Source organism: Cyprinodon variegatus, unplaced genomic scaffold (assembly GCF_000732505.1).
Source record: "Cyprinodon variegatus isolate N-32 unplaced genomic scaffold, C_variegatus-1.0 Scaffold1329, whole genome shotgun sequence".
NCBI classification, from domain to species: domain Eukaryota; kingdom Metazoa; phylum Chordata; class Actinopteri; order Cyprinodontiformes; family Cyprinodontidae; genus Cyprinodon; species Cyprinodon variegatus.
Genome location: NW_015151782.1, coordinates 112,144 through 131,871, shown reverse-complemented (window position 1 = coordinate 131,871; position 19,728 = coordinate 112,144). Strand labels below are relative to the sequence as shown.

Here is a 19,728-nt window from a genome sequence, read left to right as displayed (position 1 = left end):
TCTTGATATTATTTATTCATACGTGATGTTACACAGACATCTGATAAGAATTTATAGAAACTCCTAATTATCAAACCATAACTTTTAATTAACAGAGTGGTCTATTTCCTTTATTCGCTGTGTTGGAAGTAAGGTCATATTTATCTTTAATGTTAGCACAGGAAGGACTGTGCCACTGATGATATTGTAATAAACAATTATCTCTTTACCCAATACTTACCCCTAACTGGATAAATGTACTAAATCAAAAGGTTATCACTTTCTAGATAGTTTTTACATCTATAATAAAGGATTTATTCATGTTGATTATCCATATGAGCAGAAACTACCTGTAGGAAGACCGGGACTTGTTTTCCCGATGTAGAAGAAGAGCAGCAATGCAACCAGGATGTTTGCTAAAGCATAAACCCACTGAATGATGAACATAATTAATATGGAACTCATTGCCTGAAAAAGAAAGCAAATAAATTCAGACAAATAATTATTAATCACAAGTCATCCATGGTAACAGGAGAAGCATAATTAGCTGTCTGTGTTGTGTAGTTCACCCCAATTAGAGCCATCCAGTGGTTACACAACTTGGTGTAAAAAGCATCCCGCATGGGTTGGATTTCAAACTGCTGCTGCTCCGGTTTGTCTTCATTACCTGAAATAGTTTTGAAAAGTCACTGCAAACCAAATGAACTCACTTTAGTGTTAAAATATCTTCCTAGTCAATTAGTCACCTTCATGTTGAGAGTGAGCTTCAGTGGATGAATATGCATATCTGTGGGACATCTGACTTCAGATTGATCTGCAGGCCTGAACACGTCGTCTCCACTGGGTTCCTTGTTTTCTTCCTCTGAAGGAGCGGAGCTTTGCTCTCCATCTTTCTCATCTGAAAACACGTTGCTGTTCAGATCCAGACCAAAGCTGTCCATCAGCCTCTGCTTGGTGGCAGCCTTCCTACTATGAGATCTGCTGCACACCTCCTGCTTCACTAGTGTATTCTCTGGTCCAGGATTAAGTTTGGAGACGGATGGAAAGATCTGGTCCATATCTCTGTTGAACTCCAGCAGGGTGCCTTTCCCCTGCGGGCTCTCGCCTCCGCTCCCATAGTTACAGGGAGGAGATTCAATCAGGGGCCTGGCACTTTGCTTGGTCGAGCTGCGCCTGCTTCTGCTTCCTGAAATGAGCGTCTTCCGTTTAATCTGAAGCTGGAAGGTCATGGCCACGCAGAAATAGGAGTAGTCAATGAAGCTGTAGGTGAGCATGAAATTAATGGTGACGATTGGTGCCAAGACGTTGACCTGACCAATGAAAATGAAGGCTAAGGTCAGTATGCTGGTCAGACAGATGGCCGCCACGGGGGTCCGGTTTGGGCCTTTCTGCCAACAAGACAAAAATCACACAGTGATATTAGGAATACCTAGTAATGTAGAAGGGCGCCATGGGTGCACCAGCTGCAGAAGTAATTTACAAAATTGTCAAAACTCAGAATTAGGAAAGATGAAGCTAAAATTCACTGAAAATTTGAATGATTAAAAAAAAAGAATGTGTTGTAAAGTGATTTTAATCAAACCAAAAGCAAACGTGAGTCGTTTGGCAAAAAACCCAACTGACCAAGACACTCAAATGTTTCAGAACATATAAAACTGGATCTAAAGATGTAGATATCCTTTTTTTTAAAACAGTTTCATCCCAATAATCATGTTTTTTTTAAATATACACATTTTTAATTGGAGAACATGTCAGGAATTTGCTTTTTAAGATTTCATGAACCGTTCTTGATTTTCTGAAGCAAAAAGTTAACATTTATAAACACAATATCCAAAGAAGTACATCTGACTTTATAATTGGATTTAAATATGTTGCAGTTACAGCCAGCGGTGACTGACCGACTTTTTCTAAACAACATTTTGCATAAATCTCAAACACCCCAAAATGGTTGCCTTCTTCCTTGACCAAAATCACAGCTTTGTATTCTAAAAAAGACAAACTTCTGCAGCAGCACTAGTAATCTTCCACAAAAATATTTAAACTGTGCAGACAAAATTAGTCAATATATTTAAGACAATCTCTGAAATGGGTTTTATTTCTCCTTAACTTTTAAGGAAAATGTCAAATCAGCTTAACAGAAGTATAAAACTCTGGAAGACAACATATATCTCCAAACAGCAGCCTCTTGCTTGAAATCCCCCGTCTTGTTGCACAGTTACAGACGGCCTGTTATGCGCTTGGCGGGCCTCCAGAGCACACAGCAGAGCAGGGCCCTGCCCGTCGCCCTTCCTGCGTTTGTTCTGAGGCTTTGATTTGGGCCAAGATGTCTCAGGCCTCATTCCACCATGCTGAGAGAGGTCGAGCAGTGCTGCCATACTGGGAAGCCTGAGGTCAAAGAGGTCACAGCATCAACGTGACTCGCCACCAAATGTGTAGCAGCAGCGGGGTGTTGCAATGCTGAGGTCAGTCCACTCACTTCTACTTTATGAAGCCCAAGCTCTATAATTAGGCAGCTTAGAAAAAGGCTTCCTGCTGAGTCTGAGCACCACACCCCCTATACATCCAGGCTACCCGCTGAATAGGTCACAATATGCTGTTCACTGCAGGTAACACAGTCAAGATGTGTTTTTGAATGTTGTGTGAAACTGGAATGAGAATGACTACAGGCAAATACGTTTACTCTGAAATTTTTTAAGAGTTTATCTAAAAATGTTCATTGTCACTGTTCAGTTTACTTCAGCAGAAATCTTTTGTGCATCAATAAATCCCTCCAGCACAAAGGTAACTCACCTGTGGCATTTCACGTTATTACACATAACTTAATTTCTAGACATATATGGTTTCATTTCTTTGTATGTGTGGATTGCATGAGGGGAAAAAAAAATAATATATATATATATATATATATATATATATATATATATATATATATATATATATATATATATATATATATATGTTCCTAGGTCTGCACCCAATCTGAAATAATTGGCACTGAGGGAATGCCCATCTTATCTTGGCTGCTGAAGTAATACATACGGCTTGTTGCATATTTGCAACAGGCTTCAAGAGGTTAAAAAAAAACAACTTTTATTTAAACTTTCATTTAAAATCTTCAAAAAATCACTTATATCTGGACTAAGTTATAAGGTCAAAGGCATCTCTTCTAAAGAAAACCTTCACATGTGTTACTAAAACACTGTAAAGGTTTGTGGAAGAATTCATTGTGTTCTAATAAATGATGATACATTTTTCGATTTAAGAACAAAAGGTATATATTAGCAACAGGTGGTGGCAGCTTATATATATATACATACTGTTTGGTTGCTTTAATCAGAGAAAAATCTTTTAAAGAAATAAAATACTACATTTAGATGAAAACTAATGCCTGTTTAAAATTAAAGATCAAAAGAACTGCCTACTGTGTTCATTATATGTCAAATAAAAGGATTTAATTAGTTTAGATAATTGTAGAGGAAATATGTCACACTATAAGGAAAATGTTGGTTTGTAAACTGCAGAATCTGTTAGTTCAATCTCTAATGTTATCCTCTCTGTTTTTTCTCATAGTAGCTTTGCCTCATCTGTTCCTGTTTTGTTGTGACTTCACCCTGGAGAGAAATATCAGCTGCCATCAACACCTTTGTTTATAGATGTTGGAGATCTGCCTGTTTTTCAGTGTAGTCCTGTTTCTGTGACTGGCTGGATGTGCTCTCTTCATCCTCTGACATGGGAACTGGCTCGGAGCTCGTCTGCCTGGCTGTGTGTTTCCTGGACGGGGCCGCCTTTTACAGTTGCTTTTTGTGTATCTGCTTCTGCCTCCTTGAACCCCAGTCGGCCTCAGCAGATGGCCGCTCACACTGAGCCTGGTTCTGCTGCAGGTTTCTTCCTGTTAAAAGGAAGTTTTTCCTCTCCACTGTCGCTTCAAGTATTCTTAGTATGAGGGATTACTGAAGAGTCAATGAGTCAATGTAATCAACTGGTTTTCCTTAGATAGAAAACTTTGTATCAATTTGATGGTATGATCTGGTGAACTGTAAAGTGCCTTGAGGCGACATGTGTTGTGAATTGGTGCTTTATAAATAAACTGAAATGAATTAACCACCATTGCAACCACCCTGAACTTAGAGGAACATTTACAGGTTTTGCTTGATTACGGTAAATCAAAGTTTAATTTAATTAAAGCTTCAGCTGCCACCTTATTGGTTTTATTTGTTTGCTAATGTGCATGTTCAAGTTGAACATTTGACTTTTACCTAAAGAAAACTGTTTGATTACAAATTGAATTGGTTAACCACCAAGGACAGAAAACAACAATCATTTTCACTATAGTTTTTCTGCAGAAAAGCAACTCTATGGTACATAAAATCACAATTGGACTAAAAAAATCTTTTTCTATTTTGTTCTCTTTAAATGTATTCCTTAAGCCTTCTATCCACTCACCCCTCTTCCTAGGAAGGCCAGTGAGGGGATGACCCTTTCCTGCGCGATGCACTGGAGGATCCTGGGTGCTCCGTACAAGCCTCCCATGCAGGAAGCTAGAGAGGAGATGTAAAGACCCAGCAGAAAGAGGAAACCCACCAAGGAGACCTGGAGGAAGACGGAAAACAAACACAGGGTAGAAAGGGATGAGGTGGGGTTGAAATCTCATGAAAGCTACGCCCAAGTCAGTTCCGCTGCAGTCGTGCCCCTGCAAAAACAATGAGAACTAATCACTAATGGAGAAGTCAAGGACTTCAGCACTTTTTCAGTCTTTGAAATCAAATATTTACAAATGTGTCTCCCGTTCGTCACCTCATTTAAGCTACAATTGAAGGAATTTTACATTAAAGACCAAGGTCAATGATCTTTAAAAATGAAAAGTGAATGCTTAATAGTGTAAGAGTGTAAGTGTAAGAAAATTGTGACATGCATTCATTTAAACCTGGTTAACCAATAATCTGCCAACATAATTTTGCTGCAGTTTCAGTTGTATTTAGCAGTTTTTCAGAGCTAAAATACAGATGTTAGCCCATTCTTCTTATTAAAACATCTGAACCGCAGATTCGTTATTGTTGACCCCCACAGCACTCTTCTTCTACCTCCAAACATTACAGCGGGGATGACGTTTCCATAGCGACTGTAATTTTAGCTGGACTTTTCTTTCAAACTGTGGATTTTTCCTTGCCATTCTTTACACTTTACAGCTCATAGATTAAATAGAGCCCCCCGAACTGTCTAAAGCTTCAGATACTAATTCTTCTTCTTATCATCGTTCTTACTGTTCAAATGTTTTTATCATTGTCTCCCTTTTTTCTTCCATCTTTTCTCCTTTTTCCCATTTTTTTCTTTCCCATTATACTTTCCCATTGCAGTGTCCATATCATCTGTAATACTCCCTGCATGAAATATAATAAAGCTACTTACGTGCATAAATCAAGCAGAACACTATAGCGATAGCCGTACTGCTCCACTTGTGAAAGTAAAAATCTGTTGGGCTCTTTTTGGCATCAAGACAATTATTCTTATTGCCACATTGCCAGACAGGACACTGATACAAAAAAATAAATAACTAAATAAATATCTGAACTGTCCGTTTTGCTTCTTGATCTCCTTGATGCCATTTGTCAATTAACCAATCAACCATAAACTAATCTAAGCAACCTTTAAGATCTTAACAGGACAATTTCATTTCCACTAAGAATAAATCACACACAGGTGGACATTTAGAGATGACTGTGAACGTTTTAGAGCTTAGCTATCTATAACCTACTTCAAATACAGACTATGGTCAAACAGGAATTTTTTAAAGGACTGGAAAACGTTTTTCAAGACGTCCAACCATTTTAAAAGTGCACACAGTTGGAGGCTGAACCTACCACAACAAATCAACATGGTGTGAAAACCCCACACTATGCCTCCTCGGCTGGAAGGACTCAGACACAGCTGGATGGAAACAGAGAGGAGTTTACCTTCTCTGCTATCAAGAAGTCAAAGCGCAGAGCTTCTCTGGTGCAGATGGCCCCCAGGAGGAAGACAAAGACCAGATACAGGAACCACCTGCAGGTCACAGACAGTACACCACACCAGATTATAAACAACAGCTCCTTTCTCTCTCTATTAATACAAAAAGTCAGACAGAATAATGTGAGTGGTAGAAACCTGCTGGGTTGGAGCTGGGAATGTGGGTTTGTTTGTTCTACCCACTGAAACAGGAAAGATTTGACCTTTAAGAAACGCCGCAGTAGACGGGGAAAGTAAAGCATGTTTGGGGGGAATTCCCCTTCTGATAACAAATACCACAATGATGCCATAGAGTAGGTGTACAGGTAAGTATTTAAAAAAATGTGAATATTGTGAGAAAGCATATTTGCTTCAGTAATACAAATCCAAAAAGTACCACTCACAGGTCATTAATACTCTTTACTATACAGTAGAGCTATATATTATCTTTTAAACATTTAGATGATTATGGCTGAAAGTTATCTAAAATTAGAAAATTATTTCAACCCAGAAGTGTCTAATTAATTCAAAATAGTCTATGAGGCACGTGTGTATAAATAACTGCATCAACAAAACGCGGGGTGGAGGGGATGGATCAGTGGTACCACTGAGGAAGCCCAGGGTACTTTTCTGCCGTCTGGCATTTTCCTCTAGATACCACTTAGATTCTCTGTAGGGTTCATGTCCAGATCAGTTGATGGTAAATGAAGCACAGTGAGTTCACTGTCATTAAATATGCTTTTGGTGCTTTTAATAGTGTGCTGAAAACTCTCTAAAATGTGAACATGGACGTGGGAAAACCCGGTCGACTAAAACCAGCATGAGTCGTCTCCTCAAATCATCATTAGCTGTTAAACTTCTCTGAAAAAACAATCATATTGGATTTATTGACCCTCCTCTGACAGGTTGACATATAAATGAAATACAAAATGTACTTTCTTCTGAAATATTGACTGGAAGACCTAGCAACGCTTCATCATTATTTGTCCATCAATAAGACAACTCTAACGTCGTCTGTGGTTTGGATTAGTTTGTCATAAAGAAATTATCACCTTCATTTCATGTCCTGGATTTGTCTCTGTGTTGTAGCTCTTTAAATTCAAATAAAAGATTTAAAGCTTCCAAAAGCACATTACAAAGAAATCTGTCCTCTGAATTTAACCTGCTCATTGCTGAGCAGTTTGCCTGCCCCCTAACTAATAAGACACCACTAACCATCCCACCAGAACAAATGTCCTTTGGAGGGGGTCATAGAATACAAAACCGAATGTCATGAATAATGACAGTTAGTGGGAGAAATGGACGTACAGAGAAGTTCAAACCCCATGGACAACTCCTTTCTCTGCAAATCTCACAATTTTTAACTGCGAATTCAAACGAAGCCCAGAGTTGACGTCAATTCGGGGATGTTGCCTTATTTGGTTCTGGCCTGTACTTTTGTCACTCCATGAAATTGACATACAGACCAGCCCACTGGCCCAAGGGGGGGTGGGGTGGGGGGTGGGGGTATGAGTGTCGACTGCTGGGGCGCTGACTGGACCAGACCTCAGCAGAGAGCAGTGAGCTGCCCATCCTCAGCTGGAGGACGGGGGATGGGGGCCGGTAAGGCAGGTGGGGGGAGCATTGGGCGGCCTGTGTCCAGGCTACCGTCACCCTTTTAGGTTTGGTGGCTCCGTCCCCTGCGTGCTCCCTGCCCCAGTCCGTTGGGGTTCCTTGACGGAACGGCTCAACTGCCCAGTGTGTTGCGACTACGTGCTGCACTGTTGTCGACCAAAATCCCAGACGATTTTAAAATTCCCCCGGACATTTTTCTAGGTATAAAAAGTAGGATATGTCCAGGAAAAAGAAGACATCTGGCCACGCTACCATATCAACAACTTCAATGTTTCAGTGAGTGAGTGCTTGTTGCTATGATGCTTCTTTGCTCAACAGCTTTGCTCGTTATAAACCAACCAATCAGCGCACAGCTCATCTAAATATTCATGAGCATACCATAAAAGGAAGAAAACCTGTAATTTCATTCTAGGACTTTTAACCAGGCTTGCATTAGGGCTCATAGAACAGATATATGCCATTTTCAGCCCAACCAATGTTCCACACCCTATTCAGAGACCTTAAGGCACCAAATACTCTATAGAATCATTCTATCACCCCTTTAAGGCTCGGTTTATTATCATTCATCTGTTGTTTGAATTCCGTTTTCTACTTTTTTCCCTCCACTAAATTTTCCATCATGCCTGCATACTGCACTCCCAGCCAGCTTTGCTGCTTACCCTCCTTATGGAGGTCAACAACAGTTGTAAGTTGGAAAAAGAGCAGACTTCTCTATGTTTGTGTAGAACATAACATTTTGGATTTTATATAATTCATTAAAGGCTAATTTTGTTTTTTTAATCAACTTTAATCAACTTTGGAATTAACCTGAAATCACTCTATAAAAGATTTTAAAACTGAATAATATAAATATTTTAATGACGCTAATGTGCTGTGTGAATGAGGTTGCTGCCGTACGAAGTAAAAACAGCTGCCAGGGTTCCCACGGGGATGCTGGTCTCCGGCCGCTGCAGGTCTGAGCTCATGTTGAATCCTGCCATGACCCCTAAACATGAACACATACACACACTAATGTTCACCAAATAAACATTACAAAACGCAGTTATCCAACTGGAAACTGTAGCTTTAAAAATAAATGGAAAGCAGAGTTGTTGACATGCTGTGTGATAAATGAAAAACGTTATCTAAAAGGAGCTAGAGGGGGTGGGAGAGCACGCACCTGTAGCAGCAGGAAAGAAGACTCCGAAAACGGTGAAAAAGTTTTCTCCTGGGCTATAATCTGGTCCGCTGTTATTGCTGAGAAGCTCGGCTGAGTAACCAATGAAACCGTGCTCTGGAGGAAGCAGCAGCACATAAAGCACATTACTAAACAGGCTTATAGATGTATTGTGCAAGTTTAAAATTATAATTTTTTTTTTTCCTTCCCATACATGCACTTATTATTACCTAACATGTAAAAGGAGTTTCCTCTGTTCACCACAGTTGCCTCTATAGGCTCTTTTAGTCAGTTTATGAGTTATTAGGGACCAATTCTCTGGGTGTGGACGTGGGTCACCCGCTGTGCTTTAGTTCTCCTTGCTACTTTGTTGAGTCTCTGCCACAGTGAGAGCAGGGGCAACGCTTTGTGAAGAAGGATCATAAACATCCTCTGGTGCATCTCAAACATCACAGATTCAACAGTAAGAAAATACAACTTTTGTCTATTGCAAACAAAATGACTGAATTGGAGCATGATCTGCAATGAAATTAGAGAGATTATGAGAATATTAGAGAAGGTTTTTATAAGAAGGGAGCTCAGATCATGTGATCAGATGACATCATTCCTGTTAACAAAGGACCCGTGCAGCCGCAGCACCAGACTGCCTTGCTTTTTCCTCTTCCCTCATTGCATGTGCACAACAGTGGTGACACTTTCACTTGTCGCCAGCGGGGGCAAAATATCTGCAAAATCTCTGGAACTTGCTCTTTAAAAGAACATTAAAACAACAATGTCCAGTAAAAAGCCAGTGTGGGGCATCAGTCATAATATTTTTGAATAACTCAAAGTTGCAACGAGTAGAAATGGTTAATCTAATGAAAAAAAAACAAAGAAGACATCTAGCTGATGGATCAAGCCTTCAGATTTGTTAACTTTGTTAAGGAAGAATGCTTTTTTAAAGAAGAATGTATGAGCTTTTTTTCTGTGAAACAAATTAAGAGTTTAAACAGCCAACCAACAAGCTACTGTAGCTTAAAGTTTAGAAGAAGGAAACTGATTCTGGCAACGATTTATTTTGTTTTATTTTTTTAAATCAATGCTATCCGGCTACAATATGAGAATAAAAAGGGAAAGCCAGAGATAATTTGGACAATGTTCTGCTCCATGATACAAGGTAAATATGAGTCCTAAACAGTGTGGAGAAACAACAATAAGTTTGAGGTGTTGACTCCTCCTCTAAATTACACTCCGAAGGAGCCTCTGTGGGATATGCTGCAGAAACATGTCAGATTCATGGGTGCCACACCCTGCAGCTTACAGGACTCAAGGGATCTGCTGCTTACATCTTAGTGCCAGATACCACAGCACTTCTTCAGGAGTCTAAAGGAATCCAGAGGCAAGGCTGTTTTGGCAACGGGAAAAAACGTCAAATATATCAGCAAACAGCAAATATGTCCAAACTGTTTCAAGCACATTTCATCTAAATCTTAACCAGGTTCTTAGAAAGTCAGTTTGGAACAAAATAGAGGAGACTGCAACATTTTACAAATATCCAGCCTTTATAATAAAGCAAAGCAGAAAAGAAAATCAGGTGTTCTGCACTGTTGCATTCTGGTACAGAGAGACCGTCTATTTCCCTCTATCTTATATTTTCATGATGCCTCCTTACGGATATTAAAATCCTATAACACGATTCTGGATATATAAACTTAAACCACATTAAAAACTTGCATCAGCACAACCTGGCCCTGTTTGAAAGAAGAAACATAAAACCTGTTAGAACAAAATGAACTGTGATTAAACAAAAGGGTTTTTTTTGTTTTGTTTTTTAAAAGCTGATTTTAGTTTCAAAGGTCAAACCCAAGCTTGAATCCTGCCCGTCCTTTAGAATCAGTGAATCTGACAGCATGAAGTAGGGTAAAAGATCTAAGAAATAAAAACATATTTCAAGATATTCAAGAACAAAAGAGAAATAAAAAAAATCACTGACACCATCAGGATAAAAAAATAAAATAAAATCAATCAGTTTATAAGATTTTAAAGGTTTGGAAGCTCCAACGAACCATAGTGTGAAGGTAGCCTCTCAAAATCACTGTTAGAGAACATCAATGTCTCATCCAGGAGGTCACAAAGGTCTGCAGTTTTTTCTTTTTTAATGATTCAACATTAATATTGATCTTGATGGCATCTAGGGGAAGGTTCTAAGCTGAAAACCAGCTCCAACCAGAAAGGAAACAAAGTCCAGTCTCACATTTGCCAGAAGAGATCTTAATGATCTCTGAAAAATAAGAAAAATATCATATTACCTGAAGGGAGAACTATTGTAAGCTGGTGGCACAAAAGATTAAGAAAATAAAATAGCAGTGACAGTCAAACATGATGGTGTTAGTGTGATTGTCTGGGACTACATTGGTAATTCAGGTTCTGGATGACATGTAACTGCCTTTAAAACCTTGAATTAGTATCCCTCACTAGTAAGCAGAATGTCTGGTTAACAGCTAGTGACCAAGTGCTGTACCAAACCTGACTTATAAAGCAAAAAATCGTCTTAAGGGCACCAGTAAATCAATCAAGCAATAAAGGACTTAAAAATACAAAAATAAAATACTTCGGCTCAAAGTTGATCAAAGTTTAGCTTTGAGTTCAATTGAAAAGTTGGAGCACTACTTAAACAGGCTGTTTATGCTTTAAACAACCACCTATACGACCATTCAATCAATAATTTCCCCACAGCGATGAATGGGTGGCACAACCAGGCAGTAAGTAAGGGGACATTTTTTATTCACATAAAATGTTTATTTAAAAAAAAGGCTTCTTGGATTTGATTTACTTATATATTTTTTGAAACATTTAAATATGGAAAAAAAAGCAAATAGAAGAAATCGGATGGGAGCTTTTCAAATAACAGGTCCTTAATTTGAGAAATTAGTTTAATTTCATGAAGTGTTCTTGAAGTTCTAGTGTTAAACTGCTTAAGTTGGTAAAGTATTAATGGACATAACAAAAACAGATTATAAAAGCTTCCCTGTTAATTTTCTACCCTACGGTAATTATTTAAAACTACATGTTTCATGTAAACATCACCTTCTCTTTGAAAAACATTAAATGCACAAACAGAAACGTCTATTTCTGCTCAGCTTCTATTTAAATTTCTAATTTAACATTTTGAATGCAATGAATTATAGCTTAATATATTGTATTACTTCTGCATAAACACATATCTATAAAACAGAATCTCTATGGTCTGTTGTGAGCAGAATAAATGAGGGTTGGTAACAAAAATAAATAAAAAAAAAATAATAAAAAATGTGAACAACAGGTAGTGCGGCTCTTTCCAGGCAGGGCGGGTCAGACCAATGTGTGACTGAAGGTCGCTTTGTGTTGGAGGAGGTCCGGTGTAACCACACAGCCTGAGGAACCTGCACCGGACATTTCCCCCTTTAGTTATCTTGCGATGGGAAAGAATGTGTTCGCTCAGATTAATGACATGTTTATCCGAAAGGAAGTCACCACCCTTTTCAGAAGCTCAGCAGCTTCCAGGTTTTGGAGAAAGAATCAAAGTCAGTGAGAAACTGAGTTAGAGGATTTTTTCCCCCTCTTTTTTTTCTTTTTTGAGGAAATGTCTTTGTTTTAAGGACTCATGATCTCAGTGAGATATAAGAAGCTGTAAACTCTTGCTCACTCTGTGACCCAATGAAATCACCCTCTGTCTAAACAACCAGGACCTAACAAATCCAGTGTGTCCGTGTCCACAACAAGAGCTCCACACCCATATTACAACATCCTCCTCCAACATCCAAGAGAGTCTGACTCTGCCTGCTCTGACTACTGAACTCTTTGAAAGGGCGTTCACATGTTTTAAACTCAAGCATAGGAAGCTTATATATACTGACAGATGCAATGCTTTGCTTCATTTAACTCTGAAGAATGTCAGAAATAGAAAATCAGAAGAATATCATCAGAAGAGGGAGAAGAAAAACATACATAATCTGTAAATTTAACTTCAAATATAATTCGTCACCAATAAAAAAAAGCATCCCAGATAATGATCTGGCCTCCAAGTCAACAATCTTCCACTCACACATGATGACATCACATAAGAAAACATATTAGTTTGCTGGAGGATTTTCTTTAAATGAATGAATTAATTTAAATGTATTGATCTCACACTGGAGAAATTCACTCTCTGCATTTGGCCCATCCCCTTGGAGAGCCGTGGGCTGCCACTATGCAGCTCCCAGGGAGCAGTGTGGAGTTAAGGGTCTTGCTCAGGAACCCAGAGTGGAGGCTGTGGGGAATCGAACCGGGAACTTGCAACCTTCTCAGAGCACAAGTGCACTGTTCTGACCTCTAGGCCAACACTCCGTTGTTCATGTTGTTTTTCCACCTCATTAGTACATTTTAATGACCTTTGCCCTTCGATGATGTTCACTTTTATTTATATAAAATAACAACACATTTTAAACTAACAGGAAAAAGCAGAGAAACCAACTGGAGGGAAAAAAAGATATACGGTATTAATTTAATTTCTAACTCAAACATGAAGTTTAAACTTTTATTTTTATTGTTTCCGAAGTCAACTTCTTCAGAAAATGCTTGGACATGTGCCAAAAACACCTAATCTGCCATAATTACATCCACAGTATCAGACCTGAAGAGAGGAATCTTTGCATGCGTTAGCACACACCACTGGCCAAATTAATAAGGTTTTAAAAATCATATAATGCAAAAGGCTAATTACCAGCAGGTTGGGAGCAAATAAAACAGGGAATACAGCAAATCTATTATGTAGGATTATAGGGTCAAAGTTATAAAGTGCAGCACAGTGTACATGCTAGTCTGTAGCGGTAAATAGGTGGAAGCTGTGAACCTGTGGTGTAATTTACAATGTATGGAGGGATGGAGATAGATTACACATGGAATATAGCTTAGTTTTAGTTTTTAAACACAAAATTAAAGGAAATCAGTGCTTATTTAGGTTGTCTTTATTTTGTTTAAGTTATTGCAACAGACAGTGATACTTTGTTATCCAGAATGTTTATTATTGAGGTAAACTTCTTAGAGAAACGGGTAAAACACTGGATAATGTTTTTAAACCAAAGAGAAAGCCTCTGAAAAAGCTTCGGTTTCTATTTTAAGGAAAGGTCTATAGTTTCGCAATGATTGAAAATGTGACTGAGACTAAACTCATCCTCTTAACGCTATGGTGCCAACTTCCTGAAACACTCAAAAGATCCAGGGAAGGAAGTAAAGTCATAGAAGCTTAAAGGAAGGATAGACCTGAAGCTCTGGAACATCATTCAGGGCTTATCAAAAGAGATGAGAACTGAAATTCTGTTTTGCACTAGGATTCTATAGAATGTTAAGTCTGCAGATAAAATACCTCTTCTCCCAAGTGCAGAAATGAAATGGTCTTGAAATATTTTACTTTATGTGAAATGAACCAAAACGCATTTATTTTTAGAACTAAGTAACAAAAATACTAAATATCTATCATATTTATTTTTTCAGATCTACCTGTATTAAATTACCAGCAACCCAGACGTGCAGAGCTTTGATAAAGGCAGAGTATCGTTTGGTAAACTATAAGAAACCAGAAATTCTCGGATGCTGCCTGAATGTGGGAGAAACTCCTAAATGTCCCTCAATAAGTTCATGTCTCCGATTTAGAGTCTAAGATGTTATCTATTGGTTCTGATTTGATTTTCTGGTGAATTTGAGAAAGATCTGGAATAATCAACCTGAAAAGCAGCAAATTCTGTGACAAGCAATGGTTTGGGGTGCTTCTCTAAGCGCAGCATTCCTCTGATGCATGCTGGAATGCATAGTTGGATTACATGAGCATCCGAGGCCTCTCCCTCTGCTGAGCTGACCTCCTACCCTCCCACCCTAACAACCATGGACTGTGCAGAGAACACAGCAGGCTGTGATTTTACCGAGGTGGAGCAGGTCCCAGAGGGACGACTGAAAACCATATATTACCCTTTTGACCACAAAACAATAATGAAAAAAAAAGAAAAAAAGAAGCTGAGGCGGTCTCTGGAGTGAAAAGTCGCTTTAGATCTCTGTTCTGTCCATCTCCGTTTCTCATCTTCCAAAAATGTGGGTGAGTCTGGTTAACACCCTAAAGCCCAGACCCAAGGAGCCCATTACGGCTTCCTGCTCTGTAGGGGGAACAGGGTGAGGCCTGCTGAGCTGTAATTCTTCTCTGGATCACAGTCCGTCGAGTTTATGGTTAAGCTGATTGGTCACAGAGACAATAGACAGACAGCTTTAGAGGCTACAACCATGTGTTTACTGCACATAAAAAGGGAAATGGATTCTACCACAATCTTTTAATCACAAATAATTATAAGGCGTTACAGTTTCAGCGGATTTCCCGTCCAACTCCACCTGCTAGGCCGGGCATGTAAATGACAAAGAGTTGACAGAGTGCAAGAAGAAACAGCATCACTTTTGGCTCTTATCAGGTATTCAACATTAAAAAAAGAAAAAGAAATGGCTAATTAGAAAGATAGTACAGAAAAATATATAGTACAGAAAGCTAATAAAACAAATAACCCGGAAGAGCCATCACTACTGTGAGACAAGGGAGTGGCAGTGTCATGCCTTGGAGATGGTTATATTAAAGTCGTAGGGAAGCGGCTGTTCCAACCGTTGCATTTCTGAATTCTCCCGAGCGGTGCACGACTTTACTCAAGTGAATAAAATGAATGTGACTGGTCGATTATGAAGGGGGCAGGATTGTTGTGGCAAGCAAGTTTAGTTGTGGCCAGTTTGTCGGAAGCATCTTGCTAACCAGTTAGCAACTTAGTGCTAGTAGGTTCCCAATGGCAAATTCCATTGTGACCAAGTAGCACTAAATTGGTGACTTAGAAACAACACTGTCAGGGAACGCTATGGACAGCGGAAACATGCAAGAGGAGGAGAGTTTAGTGTCGGAGGTCCTGGATGAGTCTCCTCCATCATACATATTTTATTTAGAGGAGGAAAGCGGGACGAAGATGTTGCGGAAGAGGACGCCAGGGAGGCAGAAGCTTGGTTTGGTGTAGAAGGCTTCCAGCCGTACATGTTTGAACCCGTGCTTTGCAACGCTGCCAGTTCTGTTAGCTCTACGCCTGCTGAAGACACAGACGTCCATCCCCGTGAACACTGGGACAGAACTAAATGGTAAAGGAAATTATTCTTATTTCAACCGTTGCATATATTAGCTGCGAGACATGAATCAAGATGCTATGAGCGAAAACAATTTGATTGACAGATGACCATTGAAATATGGTTGGCCGAATTTAGGTGTAAAAGCTGACATATTTTAAGTCAGGACTTTTTTTTCTTTTTTAAATAGAAATTTTGTAATTTTTGAGACAATATCGTCTGATAAAGAATACATTTATATACATGTTTAAGCCAGAAAGATTTGACATTTATATAACTTCCCTATGACTTTAAGCAGGGACAGGAAAGGTAGGCTGGATGGATGATGAGATGGATGAAGCTAAAGAAAACAGAGTCAAAGGCTGGCAAAAATATATAAGACTGGAACAAATCATGTTCGAAACAGTGCTGCAAAAAGGAGGGGAAATCTGTAATGAAGACATACGTATAGTTATCTTTAGAAACAGACATTACATTTATAACACTAAAAGTTAATCCTGTGCATTAATACACTATTTTGACTGAAAGTTTATCCAAACTATGTTATTTGATCAAAACCAGTCTCCTTAAATATATATAGTAAGTTTTTTCAGGCAAAATGTTGCAGATGATCCTATTGATGACAAATTTAAAGTAAGAAAAAAGGTATCAAGATTTGGAGGAAACTTTAAGATGTCGCAAAAAAATAATGCAGTTGGTTACAAAGTAGCATTTAGTAGTGTGTTAATAAGTTGGAAAATTCAGACCTAAATACACAGAACCTGTATCCAGAATAGAACATTTCAGATCACAGATTCTTTAAATCCATCCTAACTAAACATTGGCTAAACAGGAAATATTTCAGGCTCTAAATATCTGAAGCTAGAAGAGGGATACCCCAGACTGAACCCTACAGCAGAAGATGGTTCTGCAAAGTATTTGCTTCCCCTAAAGTAGCTGTGGTTGGCATAACTGATTTATACTGAAATCCATTTATACACTGAACTAATTTATGAAGGTAAATGTTGGCACTAACTATAATCTGGTGGTATCAGGGTCAAGGGGGCTGAATATGAATGCAATCAGGCACACTTTGATTTGTAATTCATAAAAAACATTTAAATCCATAATTTTCTGCATCATAATTCACATTTCTGTGCTTCTTTGTGTCGCATAGACCATAGTTGTAATGTTTGAGGTGCTGATTAATGTAAACAAATCATTTTAATCTAGTCAGAGATTCAAAGTGTGGGGGAGATAAATTCCTCTGTGATTTAAAATGTTTTGTTTTGGTTTATAGAATTACTTGGATTACAGGACCGGCCTTTTGTAGGTGGCTTTGTGAAACGACCTTAGCAGCAGCACTTGCCAAGCAGACATGTTATCAAACCATGACCACATCATTTTGGCGGTGGCTCCCATTTCCTTTAGGATGCGTTCCAGCGTTCAGTGAGTTTAAGCTTGTTTGCTAGGGGACCTGTTGGTCCTCTGCCAATTATGAAATCATCACCCCAACACAAAGCGGCTTTTTTTAATGAGAAAAACCTGGAGCCGTTGTTGTGGCCGGTTCTTCCAGGGTTCCTCGTAGCTGCAGTGTGGCCTCTAATAACCGTGCTATCAAACAAACCAAAGGGCTGAGATGTTGTAATCAACACTGGTGGCAGACCACTGTCATGTTTTAGTGGCAGTTTAGATAATAAAGATGAGTTTTTTCTACATTCTGAGACACATAAAGTCATGTTTAGGTGAAACGTGAAGGAAAATGTTCTTCAGTAACTGGTCTGAACTCTGCAAACTTCTCTCTTCCAACTGCACAGGAAGTTGATAACCACGGAGAACAGGAAATGTAGGGAAGGACTTCCTGCAGGTCAACAAAAGGATACAATCTATTCAACTAAAGAAAACCAAAAGTCACTGATGACGGTTTCACACTTAAGATTTAAAAGATCCAAAAAGAAGAATTGGTTATTTACATAAGGGAGGGGTGGGGGGAGGTTTATCACTGGATAAACACAAACAAACAACATAAGTTTTCTTTCAACAGGAGACACTAATGAGAATAAACAACACTGCAGCACCACCTACTGGTCGGACAACATCACAGCATCATGACTCAACCAAACAATGAGTCAAAGGTTTCCAAACCTTTGGATATTTTCATCCTAGTAAGGTTTAAATTAACTAGATTACTGCACAACACCTTGATTGATCATACAGTCCATTTCTGTTTACACATATTGTACAATTTGTAAAATGAAAAAAGACCTAAATGTGTTTAATCTGGAAATAACAGACCAGCAACATAATTTCAAGAAATGTAATTTTTTTTGTTTAATAAATATCAAACTGACAGACTTAATTTCCACTTATTATAAACAAAACTAAAACAATTTTTTTAAGGTATAACCACAGCTTTTTGTGCAAGAGATACAGAATAGAGTTTATTTAATTTGCTTTCAGTGTTTTTAAAGCAGTTATTTTTCTGAAGGTTAATATAGAGGGCAAACGTTTTTTTTCTAAAAGGATGTTTATTCCTAAAACATGTTCAAAATTATAACAACTATTAATAAAATCCAAACTCTCCATCTTCCCCTCTAATTGCTAACCTTAAAAAAAAAAGACAAATTATCTGATTTTCAAATCTCACATTTTTTCCTCTAACTTGTCTGAACAAAGCCCTCAGTGGTTAAACAATGGATGCTTATTACATGTAAAAACATGTTTATTATTTGGGTGGTGGCAAAAAACTTTCGTTAAGAGGAGATACTGGCAGGAACCAGTCAAACGTCACACCTTCTTTATTCTCACTTGTTTTAATCAAAGATTGATATAGGAGAATACACAATAGTATTTGTTTATCCCAAGCCTTTTTTTAGGTATTCTGATCTCCATAAATTGTGCTGCTGTCAAAATTGTTAACATTTTCTTTTATTGGAGCACTCTATGTTGCACATACACACATACTAATGCATATTAGGAAAGTGAAAGGAAAAAGCTGCAGTTCTGTAATAGAAGAAATTCAAGTAGAAATTCTCAACACAGATTCTACATTGTTTCACAGCTGGACTTTAACTCAACCATTTAAACATGTGAAAATGCATTCATAAACTTATATTTATGGCATTTGATGCTGAATGGTTAGTATTTTTCTGTTTGAAGGCATAATCTTCATGCCAATCAAGGCTTTTAAAGCTATTAATAGGTATCATGGCCAGAATTACCTTATATTTAGGTTCATCCATCTTCTCATTTCCTCTGACAAGCTTCCCGTTACTGAAAGATGCATGAGCACCACATCACTCTACCATCACCAAGTTTAACATCGGAGAGTGTTAGTTTTCCAACATACATATAATTTTGCAAATAGAACAAAAACTCAGCGTTCATCCCAGCAGGACCCTGTTTGCCACATTAGTAGTCATGTTGTTTATTTTCCATTGGTGAAATGAAACGAAGGAATCAACTGTGTTTAGTGAGATGGTCTAAGTTTCTGATACGTTTTAAAAGCTAACCCTACTTTAAACCTCCCCACAACCCAATCCCTAACCTACCTGACGTTTCGTCCAAATGATTATGTTTGTTCACTTTAGTTCCCTTAAGCTCTGCATAATTGGATTTAGTCTGAGACAAAGTTACAAGTAACTGAACATTTTACCTTCTGTGGCTTCTAGATTAAAGGAGTTGCATTTTGTTTTATTTCTATAGATATGCTGCTATAGGCTTAGACTTCTGGGGGACATGGGGACAAGTTTTCATCATTCTATCTCTATTCTCCCAATCTGTTAGTTCAATCTCTAACATTATGCTCTTTCTGTTTTTTCTCATAGTAGCTTTGCCTTGTCTGTTCATGTTTGGCTATGACAACATCCATGAGAGAAATA

At 38.4% G+C, this 19,728-nt stretch overlaps 1 protein-coding gene across 1 annotated transcript in view; it reads right to left on the bottom strand.

The window, feature by feature from the left end:
• slc12a8 (solute carrier family 12, member 8) overlaps positions 1-19,728 on the bottom strand; it is a 30,540-nt gene that overhangs the window by 3,294 nt on the left and 7,518 nt on the right. The window contains exons 6-12 of the mRNA XM_015402279.1: positions 8,735-8,848; positions 8,473-8,560; positions 5,931-6,018; positions 4,423-4,569; positions 726-1,367; positions 549-620; positions 330-447 (exon numbers count right to left, since the gene is read on the bottom strand). Of these exons, the coding sequence (XP_015257765.1) occupies positions 330-447; positions 549-620; positions 726-1,367; positions 4,423-4,569; positions 5,931-6,018; positions 8,473-8,560; positions 8,735-8,848 (1,269 nt within the window). The remainder of the gene's footprint in view (positions 1-329; positions 448-548; positions 621-725; positions 1,368-4,422; positions 4,570-5,930; positions 6,019-8,472; positions 8,561-8,734; positions 8,849-19,728) is intronic.